Consider the following 13,651-nt stretch of genomic DNA (forward strand, 5'->3'; position numbering starts at 1 on the left):
TGACCTCCTAATAAGTAGTATTGGGTAATGAACTCGAACCATTGTGTATTTAACTCAAATTTTGCTACAATAGGCTCCATTCTTAACTATGGATCATCCTTAAACTGGGCGTTCTTAACCCGGGGACTACCTGTACCCAGTTTGCCTTTCCTTGTTAAATTGAAGTGGTTGGGTGGGCAGTGAGGTTGACAGAATGAGCACTGGAGCATAGATTTGTTGGCAGCACAGAGGTACTGGAGGGAGTCAGTGCTGAATTCAATTTCACTTGCCAGACCTGTTGTTTTTTGTACATGAAATAGTAAAGTTGAGGGTGGGGAAGCTTAATCTATGGCAAGAGAACTTCTTAGGCCAGCCTATTTATGTGTATTTCTGGTCTACAGGAATTTTACTTGCATTTATTGTGCTACCCCCTTCTTTACGCTGATCTCTATCGCTGAAAATGTCATGACTTTTGTGAAAGTGCCAAATGCAACAGATAAATAAGCTCCCATCTGAATATTTTGTTTTTCTTAAAAAAGGAACAGAGCAGGTCATTTCATTTAGGAATTTACTCACATCCAGTTCCTTAAAAATAGCCATTTCCCTGTGTGAACAGCTATGTTTGCATTACAGGTCTACTCATAGTTACCAATTATCACTTACTGATAACCCAATTGTCTGGATTAATCCTGACACAGAATCATAGACTACACTGGCTGGGTTTTCACAACATACTGAGTCAACTGCATTTGATCTAAGATATTGTGAGAACCCAAACTACAGGTATTTATGTGACTTCTTACTTCCAAGTCTTCTGCAGTGAGGATTTCAAGTTTCTATCATACATTGATAAATCTGGTGCAGCAAATACACATACTTGCTTTTGAACGAACAGAAATGAGTTATAAATATATTTCTGCTTTCCCTAAATTGGTGCCCCTCCAGATGCATTGGCCAAAAATCTGTTGAATTCTCACCAGCCTGTGCAAAAGTTATGTTGGATGCAAACTGGGTTCTTGTCCAGTGGATAGCTGGATCTGAGAAGCTATTATTCCTGAAACAAGATTATCTTATCTTTTGGATTTTCTCTGCCACATTTGTGTCCCTCCTATGAATTTGATGTGCTGTGTGTTTTATACAGCAGCTGTCTTTTATTTTCTGTCTGGTTTGGCATTTGCTGTTATTAACCACTGCTTGACTAGTCTGGGTGCGATACTGATGGGTGCAAGGCCCAAGGTGATGCATTTCCCCATGGATCCCCAGCAAACTCAGTACGCATCATAGTCTCATACATATATGTATGAGGATGACAATTAATCAGCTTATGCATGTTTTAAGTAATCCGTACAGCAGTTGCCAAAGAAGAGAGAACCATTTCTCATGGAAGGGTGTTTCCTGCTCGCTGTCATTCTCCCGAGACATGTTGATGAATGTTCTGATCAGCAATAACTTCTGTCTGCCACCAGCAACTGTTTTGCGTATCTTCAGTTGCATAAGGTGATTTTGTTCCAGTGAGGAAGAGTGAATGTGCCTTCTGAATTGTTAAAATGGTTTTTTTTTTTTTTTTTTGCAACTCTGCTGTGTCAAGGCTATATCTAGGGAAAGATCTGTCTTCCTTTTGGCCATGTCAGTTTCTCATGTGCTCTTCCTTAAGTCCCTTCAGTTTCTGTATCTATAATTAAAACAAGGAATATTTGCATTGCTTTGAAACACCTAACCCAAATATATAATTGATCTAAGGGCATGAAGTGGGGCTTGCTTGCTTGCTTCCCCTCCTTTCCTTTCCTTTCCTTTCCTTTCCTTTCCTTTCCTTTCCTTTCCTTTCCTTTCCTATCCTTTCCTTTCCTTTCCTTTCCTTTCCTTTCCTTTCCTTTCCTTTCCTTTCCTTTCCCCTTCAAGTCAGTCTTAACTCCTGGGGACCGCCTGGACTAGTCCCTGCAGTTTTTTTGACAAGATTTTCAGAAGTGGTTTGCCCTTGCCTTCTTCCAAGGGCTGAGAGAGAGGGACTGGCACAAGGTCACCCAGCTGGCTTCATGCCTAAGGTGGGACTAGAACTCATGGTCTCCCGTCACTATACCAAACTGGCTCTAAGGGTATGAAGTGCCATTCTTGTAATTTTAAAGTTACCTTAATCAAAATGTTTCCCCCATAAATTGGACTCCTGGGATGAGCAGGAGGTTGGACTCAGTAAGCTAAATATCTCCTTCCAACTGTGTGGCAGTGTTCAGACAACACACTAGACCTTAAAGCAAGTTAGCAGAATGCAATTGCTGTGGTCTCTGACCCAAGAAAGAAACTATATTCTGGGTTAATATGGTAACCTGGTTTGTTTGCTTAGTGGGCTTATATACTGGCAGACTCATTAATGACTGCCAGCAGCTTATGGCAATAAAAACAATTATAAATAACAGTAGCTACAAAAACTACCCCCAGTCAACTAGGCTGGTAGCATCAATATAAAATACACTAGCAGTATTAGGCATCTAACTAACTAACTAACTAACTAACTAACTAACTAACTAATAGCAGCGCTCTTCTTCAAAGGTCCTATGAAAGAGTTCAGTTTTAATGGTTCATACAGTATGGCTGGGTTCCCATATCACACTGGGTCATGGGGGAGTGTTACGTGTTGAGCAGACAGGACCACAGACTCAGATGACCCAGTCACTTGTTTAAGGGGGTTAATCTGAAGGGCTGACCAGGATAGTTACCTGCCTTTTTCTCCCTCTGCTGTCAAATTTCACAGCAGAGCTGTGAATTCCCCTCTCCAGAAGCTCAGTCTAACGGCAGAAGCTTCAAAGACACAACACGGCTAGATAGGTAGCTTTGACTGTAGACATGAAAGAAGTCATGTATGTACAATATATCCACTGCTATCAAGCAAAGGAATCAAGTCCTATATATGCATGAATCAGACTCAGAATTTCATCCTAGGCCCTGTTTCTCCCACCTTTTCAAATCAATGGGTTTGTTGCTATTATGACTTGCCATTATGGCCAGGCCAGTAGGCCTGTTTAATGTTCTGACAGCCCGGTATGGCCACTCTTGGAAAGTGGCAGGGCTAATTGCATACAGAAGGAATGCAGTTGAAGTTGGTTGACTGGTTTACTTCCTTATTTTAAATCTTATATGGCCGCCTATCTCATACAATGATCCTAGGCGGCTCACAACAACTGGTAAAAACAAGAATAAAAATGAAACCACTATTCCCATCATATGCCAGACCAATCAGACTATTAGCCTCTGATTCAAGCCCCATTCTAGGCCAATGCTTAGGGGAAGAACCAGGTCTTCATGGCCTTCTGGAAGGCTAAAAGGGTAAGGGCCCCTTGAATCTGAGATGGGAAGCAGTTCCAAAGGGCTGAGACAGTTGCAGAAAAGACACATCTCTGAGATCCCATCAGATGACAGCATTTAAGGGAGGGGACCTGTAGCACATCCACCCTTTCTGACCTAGTGGGATGGACAGATACCCTCAGGGAGAGGCAGTCCTGCAGATAACCTGGCCCTGTGCTATATAAAATTGCTGCCCGTCATCCTACTGTTCTTCAAGGATGCTCTTGAGCCTTACTATTTACATTTGTCTCTTGTGGATAGGTGAGCTCACTTCCCATTCTTTTTAAACATTAAAATATATTTTTTTTTAAAAACTTCATGCAAAATAGGAAGCTTGACAAATGAGAAGCAAAGGGTTGCTGAGCATCATGTTGGGAATCCAGGTCTGAGGGTCATATGTGAATGTGGATAATGGTTGATAGAAGAACCTTCTGATCTCTGAATAAAGGCTTGTGAATCCTTAAAGTGGTGCGCGCACACGCACACACACTGGGGAATTTGTGGTTTTGCATGTGCAAGGAAGAGAAATTAGGAAATGTAATTGAGGAAAGGAAGTAAAAACAGCAACTCCCAAGAGGAGGCTTTAAGGGCAAAAAGTCACACACACGCAATAGAGTTGCTTCTCTAGAGTCTTGCATCACCATTGCAGTTTCCAATTTAATTCTTCTGAAATGATAGAAAAACAGCTGCAGGGCCCAGAGGAGGTCCAAGCAGGCATGAGGGTGAAATAGGAAATTGGCTCCAATTAGTAAAGCAGGTTTCCCCAGACCCTTGCTTCCCAAGCATTTCCACACCAGGATTGAGGTTCCCTGTTTTGGTTCTGCAGCTATATAGTGAGCTGTTGAATTAGATGTGGGCACCTATAAAGCTGTCTGATTGCTCTGTTTCTGACAATTGGAGTTGAATGCCAAGTTTTAGGTTGCCAAAATGACATTCTAGGATTCAAGAATTATAATGTTTGTTGTGAGGGAGGGACGTAAATAAAAGCTACGATAGAAGCCCTCCAACTTGGCCCTCCTCAGCCATATGAGGACTTGGGATGATATTCGTTGACTGCTGGAAAACAGGAGGAAGAAAATGAGGAACGGGCAACCTCATTCTCCTTCGTGCTTCCATTTTCCATTTGTGAATTTCCCTACCTCTTTATCTCTTCCCTCTTTCATTCAGAGACCGGAAGCTAAACATTCCAACAGTTCTGTTCTCCAGGAATATGTCTATTCAGCTCTTTAAAATGTAGAAGGGTTGTGTTGGATCTGTTTAAAAGTGCATTTGGACCAGGATGGGTCATTTGGACATTATCACAAAATAGCTCACAACTCCTTAACCACAACACTTCACACTGGCTCTTAACTGCCTAGAGTCCAATTCAGGCAGTATATAAAGGTCATGATCAGTAATAAAAATAAAACGTGCTGTCAGAATTCCAAATCTTCAAAAAGTTGCTTTATTCCAAATATCCACTCCCAGTCTTGAAGGGCATTCATGCTGCCACCCAGGCTTCTGTAGGATGGCAAGGGGGATTTTGCCAACGGCCTGAACTTTCAGCTGAATTATTGTGACATAATTAGTTGGTCCAGATCATCTGATCCAGATCACCTAGATCCAAATCTCTCCATCCCTTTGTACTGTTCAAACAATATTTGAGAAAACAAAATATTGAGTATTCTATTTTTCTTTGAAATGGGGCTTCCTGGCAGTATTCTGGGTACCCTTTGGAAATACACTTCACACCTCTTTGCAACCATCCCCAAATAATCCAAGTCTGACTTAAAGATTAAGCAGCCAAAGGAGTTGCCATTTATAATTTTTGGCAGGGACGCCCATGGGAGGGTCAAAAAAGTCAGCATGGCAGTTGCAATCGCACAACTGAACCCTATTCCTTTTTTCCTTTCTTTCCTTGACTTTTACTTTTCTCACTTTTTCTTTTATCTTTTCATCTTTTTCTTTTTTCTAATTTTTGTTGTTTCTGTAGTTTTTAAACCTGTATAAAATTCTTTCTTAATAAAAATTACATACATACATACATACATACATATAATTTCTCCCCCTGTTATATCTAAATCAGGGTTCCAGAAAGGAGTGGTTGCATAGGTTGTGGAGAGCAATCTTGGATTGGGGAATGGTGGCATTTTTGAGAGCATGTTGTGTTCACAGAATGGCTGATCTGGTAAACTTATTTACCAGAAGGCAAATGGTAAGATCCATTTCCCTTCACCCCAACCCCAGCTTCTCCAAGATGCTGCTACCATCTCAGCTGATCTTAGTCTTTTTCTGAGTAGAATCACTGGGTTTTTATTTTCTGAAAATGTCTTTAGCACCTATCTGTGTCCAGTAGTTTTCTTGGAAAATTTACAGCATAAATAAAGAGGATGCTAGAGCATTTGTATGGGAGTATGTGAACTTCCTATATTTTTAAAGAAAATGTTCTTTTTTTTAAAGTCAGATGCAACAAGGAAGGTGTTCCTGGTCACCTTCTCTCCCAAAGTGCCATGTTGCCCACCCTGGTCTAGAACAGGGCTTGAAAATCACTGATTGAATAAACATTTTGCATTAACCATTCATATAACCAGTGTTCTTCTTTTCCCTCCAGGCGTTTTGCTAGATATTCAGCAACATTTTGGAGTCAAGGACAGTGGAGCTGGCTTGCTACAGACAGGTAAGCAAACCTCTTCTAATTTAATTTGATTTTTATGTGTAAGGCTGCCCAACTCCATAGCAACTCTGGGTGGTGTACAGTATTAAGCACAAAATTAACAGCAATAATAAATATAGTGAACCATCTGGAGAAAGTAAAAACCAGCCGCTTCTCAACATAAAACATTCCCACCAGGGCCCACCACCCAACTCAAGCAAAAGCCAGAAGAGCCCTTTGAATGAGAGTGGAGTAGGGACCCATCTCTGAGGGAACCTGTCTTCCGGAGGACGGACACTCGTTTTGCACATGTTTATTGTTTTCCTTGGGTGTTCTATGTTGTACTTTGAAGCCAAGGTTGTGGCACACTTGTGAGTGCGCACCAGCTTTGCTTTAAATTGCAATTAACTGGCAAATGGGCTTTTATAGGTATGTGTCTCCAGTGGTTTGTTTGCTATGCTTTGGGAGTGAAGCTGAGCAGTAACTGGTGGGAATGCTTCAAACCTCTTCCATCATTCTGTAATATTCTTTACAAGCAGTAAAGGATATTTACAAGCAGTAGCCTCTTCACACTGTGTTCTTAATGAGGTCAGTTACAAATCAAGCAGATACACATACATAACATGCAAAACTTGGGTTAGTATTTTCTATGGTATATTTTGACCAATTGATTAATTGTGGTTTAGTGTGTTGTGTGAATCCAACCCATCAAGATAGGCTATACATCTGTGTACTGCATGAACCCAGTAATTATTACTTCTGTAATCAAGTTAAGCCTGTTGTGTGAACATAGCTGTTTTAATGCACCTGTGATTCTGTTTATCCTTTTCCTGATTTTTAATTTTATTGATGGATTGCTTTGATCCATTCCATGCCACTAAAAATGCTGCTGGGTTTCCCAACTACTAAGGTTTTAAGGCAAAGACAGCCTATATGCTGGAACACAGTTTTCTTTCTATGTTGCATGGTTGGTGCTGAGTCAGGATGAATGGAGAGAATGGGAGTCACTGAAGGGTTACGGTAGCAAAAAATACAAGTGATTCAGTAAGGTATCTGAATTCTTCAGATCTGCAAATATTGCTGGGAATCTGCCACATTTATAAAATCTATTTTCTTGGAAATGTTTACATTCATGTGGTACCCATTGCATTTGGAAGGGAGGGACATCTTAGTTCTTTTGCCAATTAGGGATGTCCAGATCATTCTGAATCTGGTTCCTGCCAGAGTTACATGAAATCATTCACTCATTCTATCAAACTTTCTGTGAATGTGTGTGTCTGTTTTTAAAAAAGAGCAAGACCTAGTACCCTTAATGCTCAAGGAAATTATGCAGTTAGCAGGGCCATCAACAGTATCTTTTCAATCCATATTGAAAGCTGAGGATTCTGGGCAGTCTTAATGATCGGCCAGCTGGACCTAGGTATGTGGCCAGATGATGCTCTTTTCGGAAGGCTACGTTAGGCTAAGTTCGCCAGTGTGGATTATGATGATTGCAGATGGCCTGATTTTTTTCCAATCTCTGCTCCTTTCCATTGCGTCTAAGGTCATGCTATGCATATGTGTGCATCAGGAAATTCATTCATTCACTCATCCTGTTTTCTATGAATGGTAACGGTCGCTCAAATAAAACTTAGTGCCCGGATCATGTGTACGTCCCTATTACTCCCCATACAGACTAGGTTTGTTTGCTTATCCTGGTTCTGTCTTGGTAGCCTTGGTTCAAACTTTGTTTGAGGGAAACAGTTACTCAGATAAACCATGGTTTGTGAAGTTTCCTTCTTTTCCCATTTTCCCTGAAAATCTCAGAATATCCTCTAACCTGCACTAATCATGACCTACCTGTAAAAGCCTGGATGATCAGGAAGGTCTTTAACTGATGCTGAAATCTAAGAAGGTTAGGCATCAACTTCAACTGGGCAGAGAAGGAATTTAATTCAATTCGTTGGGAGGTTGGCGTGGTCTAATGGTTGAGATGTTGATTTAGGGCCAGGGAGACTGAGGTTCAAGTCTCTCTGCAGCCATGGAACCTCACTAGATGACTGTGAGCCAGTCCCTTTCTCTTAGTCCAACCTACCTCACAGGGGTGTTGTTGTAGAGAAACCTTAGAGGAGAGCATGCTAAGTATACGATCTGGAGCACCTGAAGAAAAGGCACAGTGTAACTCCAACAGCTAAACATACTTATGTGACTGCAGCCTTGTATTTCAGTTCTGGCAAAATTGCTAGAAACTTATGCAGTCTCTTTAAAACAAATAAACGAAATATTTTAATAGCATTTTTTGTTGGTCCTTTCTAAAAACAGGCTATCCTAACACCCCTTGCAACGGAAGTCCTGCTATTGCAAAGCCAGATGGCTCAGAGGACAGGACAGGAAAGGGAAGGGAAACTTTCGGATTGTTATGGGAAAATGAATGGGAAAAGGGTCTGTTCTAGAAGTCAACTGTACCCTGGGGAGGGGGGAATATCTGAATTGTCCGCTAATGGAAATTTGACAGAATTCGTCTTGTCAGAGTCAGGCCATTGGCAGTAAGAGGGCAATTTCATGATGAGATTCTCATCCATGAGAAAAAGAAAATGTTGTATCTCCCCTGCACATGATGTTTGGGAGAAAAAGCCGGCCTACCCTTATTTTGCTGTGGTATCTCATACTTTTATTTGCAGGGTGGCTGCCTTTGAGTCACTGTTGACCCCTGGCAACTGGCTGGACTAGTCCCTGCAGTTTCCTTGGCTAAAGATTTCAGAAGTCGTTTGCCCTTGCCTTCTCCTTCCTAGAGCTGAAAGAGAGTGACTGGCCCAAGGTCACCCAGCTGACTTTGTGCCTAAGGTGGGACTAGAACTCACAGTCTTCTGGTCTCTAGCCCAATGCCTTAACCACTACACCAAACCGGTTCATCCCATACTTATTTACCTGAAATAATCAATTGAGATTGAAAAAAGAGGGCTTTTCAGCAGTGGTCCCTTAATCATGGAATGCTTTTTTCCAAGTTTTGCAGATTTTATCAGGCTTCAATTCCCAAAGGGTTTAGCCAACATTGATGATGACAATCAGAGTTCAACATCTAAAGGGCTGTTGGGTTTCCCCCTCTGCTCTGTTTCATTGATCTCCTGACCTCTGTTTTCTTTGTGGCTTTTCATTCTTTCCAACCCAAAGGAATAGTGGCAAGAAATGAGGGAAAGGGGGTCAGGATGCTGTCCAACTGCCTGTCCATCAGCATAGCTCTCTGAAACCTGAACAGAACAGGACCAAATTTGGTGTGGAGGAGAATTTGGCAAAAGAAAGATCAAGTTCCAGTATGGTCCAGATCAGGCTGAGGACTATAGAGAAAAATATTACTCCAGTGCACCCCTGGGGCAGTTGACTGGAGTGTTGCTGATTGCTCCATTCTAAACTCCCTCTCTCTTCCCTTCTAATCGCATGACCCAGAGCAGAACGTATGTAGCCCCATGCTTCCTAGTGCACATAACATAGTCCTCATTTAATGTTCACTCATTTAGCGATCGTTCGATGTTACAACGGTGCTGAATGAGAGGTACTTACAACCGGTCCTCACAGTTGCGGCTATTGCAGTGTCCTGTGGTCATGTGATTGCCATTTGTGTCCTTCACTGCCGGCTTCCGACAAGCCAAGTCAATGGGGAAGCCAGCAGGAGGTCGCAAACGATGATCGTGTGACTGCAGGACACTGTGACTGTGCAGGATTTGCCTAACAACAGCACCTGGGACTGTTGGAACTGCCGTCGTAAGTCAGCTCGGTCATGTGACTTTGCACCTTACAACCGTGTCACTTAGCAATGGAGTTCCTGGCCCCAATTACCGTTGGTAAGTGAGGACTATCTGTACTTACACAAGTACACACACAAGCTATGTGAGGGGAAAGCAGAAATACACACAGATTGCAACACTTTACTTCATTAGCAGAAGAAATACAAACCTGTCCTTTGGCTATTAGTAATAGCAGTTATTTGCTTAAGATCAGTGCCATGTAAATTTCATAAATAAATAAATAATGGGCTGGAAGCCATTCCAGAAACCATACCCCTCATGCTTTTCTTCCCTTATTTAACCAAATCTTACTGTTTTTAATTTTCATTTGTATTCCATCTGCTGCCTAGAGGACCATTGTGATTAGGCAGATGGTAAATTAATGACCTAAATAAAATGTACGCAGAAGTTTGGGTTTTTTTTTTCAGCCTTCACAAAATAAATCCTTTTCCTTTCCTTTCCCTACCCTGTAGGATAAAGTATTGACAGGGTAGGAAATCTTTATCGTTTGATTTGAATTAATAGATGTAACAATCCTAGGAAAAGTGTAGAAGGACAAGTACCGTCGGAAGCTATAATCTCCCTTCTGCAGGAGCAAAGGTGATTACAGTTAAATAGCGGGGAAACCACATGGTCTTTTAGGAACTGCCTAAATGGAATTCATATCAGAGGGTTTTAAAGGGTTAGATCAGTGTTTCTCAACCTCGGCAACTTTAAGATGAGTAGATTCCAATTCCCAGAATTCCCCAGCCAGCCATGCTGGCTGGGGAATTCTGGGAGTTGGAATCTACCCATCTTAAGGTTGCCAAGGTTGAGAAACACTGGGTTAGATGACAATCATTGTTGGGTGGGTAGATAAAATCCACGCCCTTCATAATTCTATTGAAACAGAATGCTTTTCAGATTTATCAGAAAGCGCAGTTCCAAAGGGTATTTGGAGAAGACTTAAGCTAAAGACTCATTAAAAGTGAGAGTCATGGCAAACGGCATCGTTCTTTGCTTTGCCCTTCATGAGACAGCCCCTATAACGTCTCTCTTTTTGTTTTGATTAAATTGAAAAGATAAGAACAGAACAATTCCAGCACATGAAATCTAATGATTTTGGCAGGACTTTTTATTCAAAATGGTGACTGTTTGACCTCAAGAGACATCTGTGCAGGAAAGTAGACTGCATTGTCCTGACTGCCAAATCATATCATGGATTACTCTTTCTTTTCTAGGGCCACAGGATATGCTGGAAGTGAATTTGCAAAGTTTTTTTTTTCTTTGTTAGGTTGTCAAATGCCAGTATGAATGGAATGGTATCCATTTCTGAGAGCCATGGGGAAAGAGACTAAAGGTTTTAGTCCAAACCACTTAAGTTGTTAAAATTGTACCCTTTCAGCAGATTTTCTGGAGCGTGGTTAGCATGGACCTGTTCAAATACCACAAACGCAAGATCCCCCTCTTCTTTAATTTTAGAGAGGATTCCCTTTTCTACTTCCTAGTCTTTGGAGCTTGTTTTCTCTCTCTCTTTCTCTCTGTAAAGATAGTAAAAAAAAAAACTATAGTTACTGTTTTGCTCCCAAGCAATGACTTTTATGCTTGAAACTTTAAAACTGAATTTCAGTTCTCACAAGCTGGAAGAAAAACTGGGCAGTACAAAATCATTGCAGAAATCATTGTTAGAGAAACCTGGAAGTAGAAAAGGGAAGCAAGAACATGGAATGAGAATCACGTTTCTCCTCTTAGTCTGAGCAGTCCTCCATGCACCAAATCATGGTCCAAGTTCCTCATGGAAGCTGGCTTGGAATCTTGCCAAGGGAGCCACCACCTTTGCTTTCAAGCCATTATCTTTCTCCACCAAATTGTAAAACCATGTTTATCTGTTTAGAAGAGCCGCCTTAAAAATGCAGCATTTTCCCAAGGTAGTCTATAATATGTAATCCAATCATTTAAAAATGCACCTAAGAACAGAGCCATTAAACAGGAATACAGAGGTCTTCTTTCTATGAAAATAACCTTAAATAAAATCATGTTCACTGCCCATTTAAAAAGCAACAAGGAGTGGAGTAATCATAAATACCGAGGAAGGATGTTTCATACCATCAAAGAGGCTACAGTTGTTCTGCATGAGCGGTCACTATCCATTCTTCTTGTGTAACTTACTCTTGCATGTTGCGATTGGAGCATGAGCCAGATTTTGCTTTCCAAAAAACTTGGACTGTATATCTTTACAAGACCCATAGACGACAAGTTCTGTATGGCATAGAAGCAAGTTGGGGAAAAAAAAAACATTTTGTGCAAAACAAAACAACAAATTACGTAGTCAGTCCTATTGTGTGTTATTCAAGCCTAGTCTGTATGACTAGTTTACTGGTCAGATATGTTGCGCAAATCCAAAACATTGGGTTAATTGCGTATACTTTGGTTTATACTGTATGAACACAGTCATGAACTTCCTTATAGCAAATCATGCCATTGACCTTAGTTTTACCTTCTCTTGGTGGCAATTTAGGCAGATACCTTTCTGAGCCCTAGTATCCCAAATAATTTTGGTTACTAGTGATGTAAACAGTTGGATCTGAGTCTTCCTGAATACAAATCTGTTACCGATTTGTGGCTTCTTTGCCAGTTCTGATCTGCTTCCAGCTATTTTCAAGTGTGATGGCTCTGTGGTGTGATGAAGGAGGGACTAGAGATAGGTGGGTATGGATTTGCATTAAATAACTCCTCTCAGGCATCCTAATTGAGTTTCTTTCCCTTTGCTGCTGCAAGAAGCAAAATCCATTCTTTATTTCGAAGAGGCGTTTTTGCCAGTTGTGAAGGTGGAAGGTTTGTGGGCGCCCTATTTGTGGCAAATTCTTCATTTGCAAAAATAACTTTGCTTTTTGGAAAGGGCAATGATTTGTAGAGACAGATGAACCATGGGATTTTTTAGTAGCACAGGCATTTTCTTTTTGCATCAGTATCTGAGCTCATTCTCAGGTTGTATTTTGTGTTAATGGTGAGGGGAGAAAAATGGGCATAAAACTGGAGAGGACAAATAGAATCGAGCGACTAACCAGAATGGAAAACCAAAACTGAATATATCCTTGAGTGACTTCTTTTTTTTGTATATGATTGTACACTTCCTCTTCTCCTCAAGTTGAATATTATTTGAGAAATGCCTTTCTCAGTCTTAAAGAATGAGAACCAACAGAGGATATGGTCAGTCTTGTTTTGTAGTACTGAATCAGACACTTCCTGGGTTTTGAATTAAACTCAGCAAGAAGAGTTTACCCTTCCTTTTTTATGCTTACATTTCTTACATGAAGGGACAAGGGGTTCCATTATAGATAAGTGTTCAATCCCTGTTGGATGGAGAAGATGCTGAATTTAACCCCTGAGCAACTACAGAATATTGTTGATCTGGCTCTCAGAAGTAGATAATGTGACTTGATTTCCCTTTCCATTGGAGGAAACTCTTCATTTTTTAGAAGGTCAGCACGTCTCTCCCTCCTATAGCCCATGCTTTTGGGGTATGGTTTTCTTGATAGTTTGAGTCATGATAGCTTTCTTTGTCCTTGTTTAGTGACTGCAAAGTAATACGGGTGTTTAAAAAAAAAAAAGTTTGCAACCAATCCTCGCATTTATGACCATCGCAGTGTCCCACAGTCATGTGATCATTGTTTACGTGCTTCCCAACTGACTTGTGACAAGCAGAGTTAGTGGAGAATGCAGAAGTAAAATTGCAAATTGCAGTCACATGATGTTTCGCTTAAAGACCATAGTGACTTGCTTAATGACCGAATGGGAAGTGACGTCATAAGTCCATCGCAATCACATTATTTTCTGCTTAGCATCGGAGTTGCCAATCCCATTTGTGGTTGTGAGGACTACCTGTAGTTGACTAGAACCCTCCAGCTGACAGCTGCTGCCTGAAACTGATCAGACCTTAATCAGTTTCACAATGAAGACTTTT

At 41.0% G+C, this 13,651-nt stretch overlaps 1 protein-coding gene across 1 annotated transcript in view; it reads left to right on the forward strand.

Annotated features, from left to right (window-relative positions):
* SPNS2 (SPNS lysolipid transporter 2, sphingosine-1-phosphate) overlaps positions 1–13,651 on the forward strand; it is a 113,547-nt gene that overhangs the window by 30,775 nt on the left and 69,121 nt on the right. Inside the window, exon 2 of the mRNA XM_088152286.1 lies at positions 5,906–5,971. Within this exon, the coding sequence (XP_088008412.1) occupies positions 5,906–5,971 (66 nt within the window). The remainder of the gene's footprint in view (positions 1–5,905; positions 5,972–13,651) is intronic.

Source organism: Python bivittatus, unplaced genomic scaffold (genome assembly GCF_059951505.1).
Source record: "Python bivittatus isolate LINGU-HERP-01145 unplaced genomic scaffold, Pbiv_v1 ctg000690_np1212, whole genome shotgun sequence".
Taxonomy (NCBI): domain Eukaryota; kingdom Metazoa; phylum Chordata; class Lepidosauria; order Squamata; family Pythonidae; genus Python; species Python bivittatus.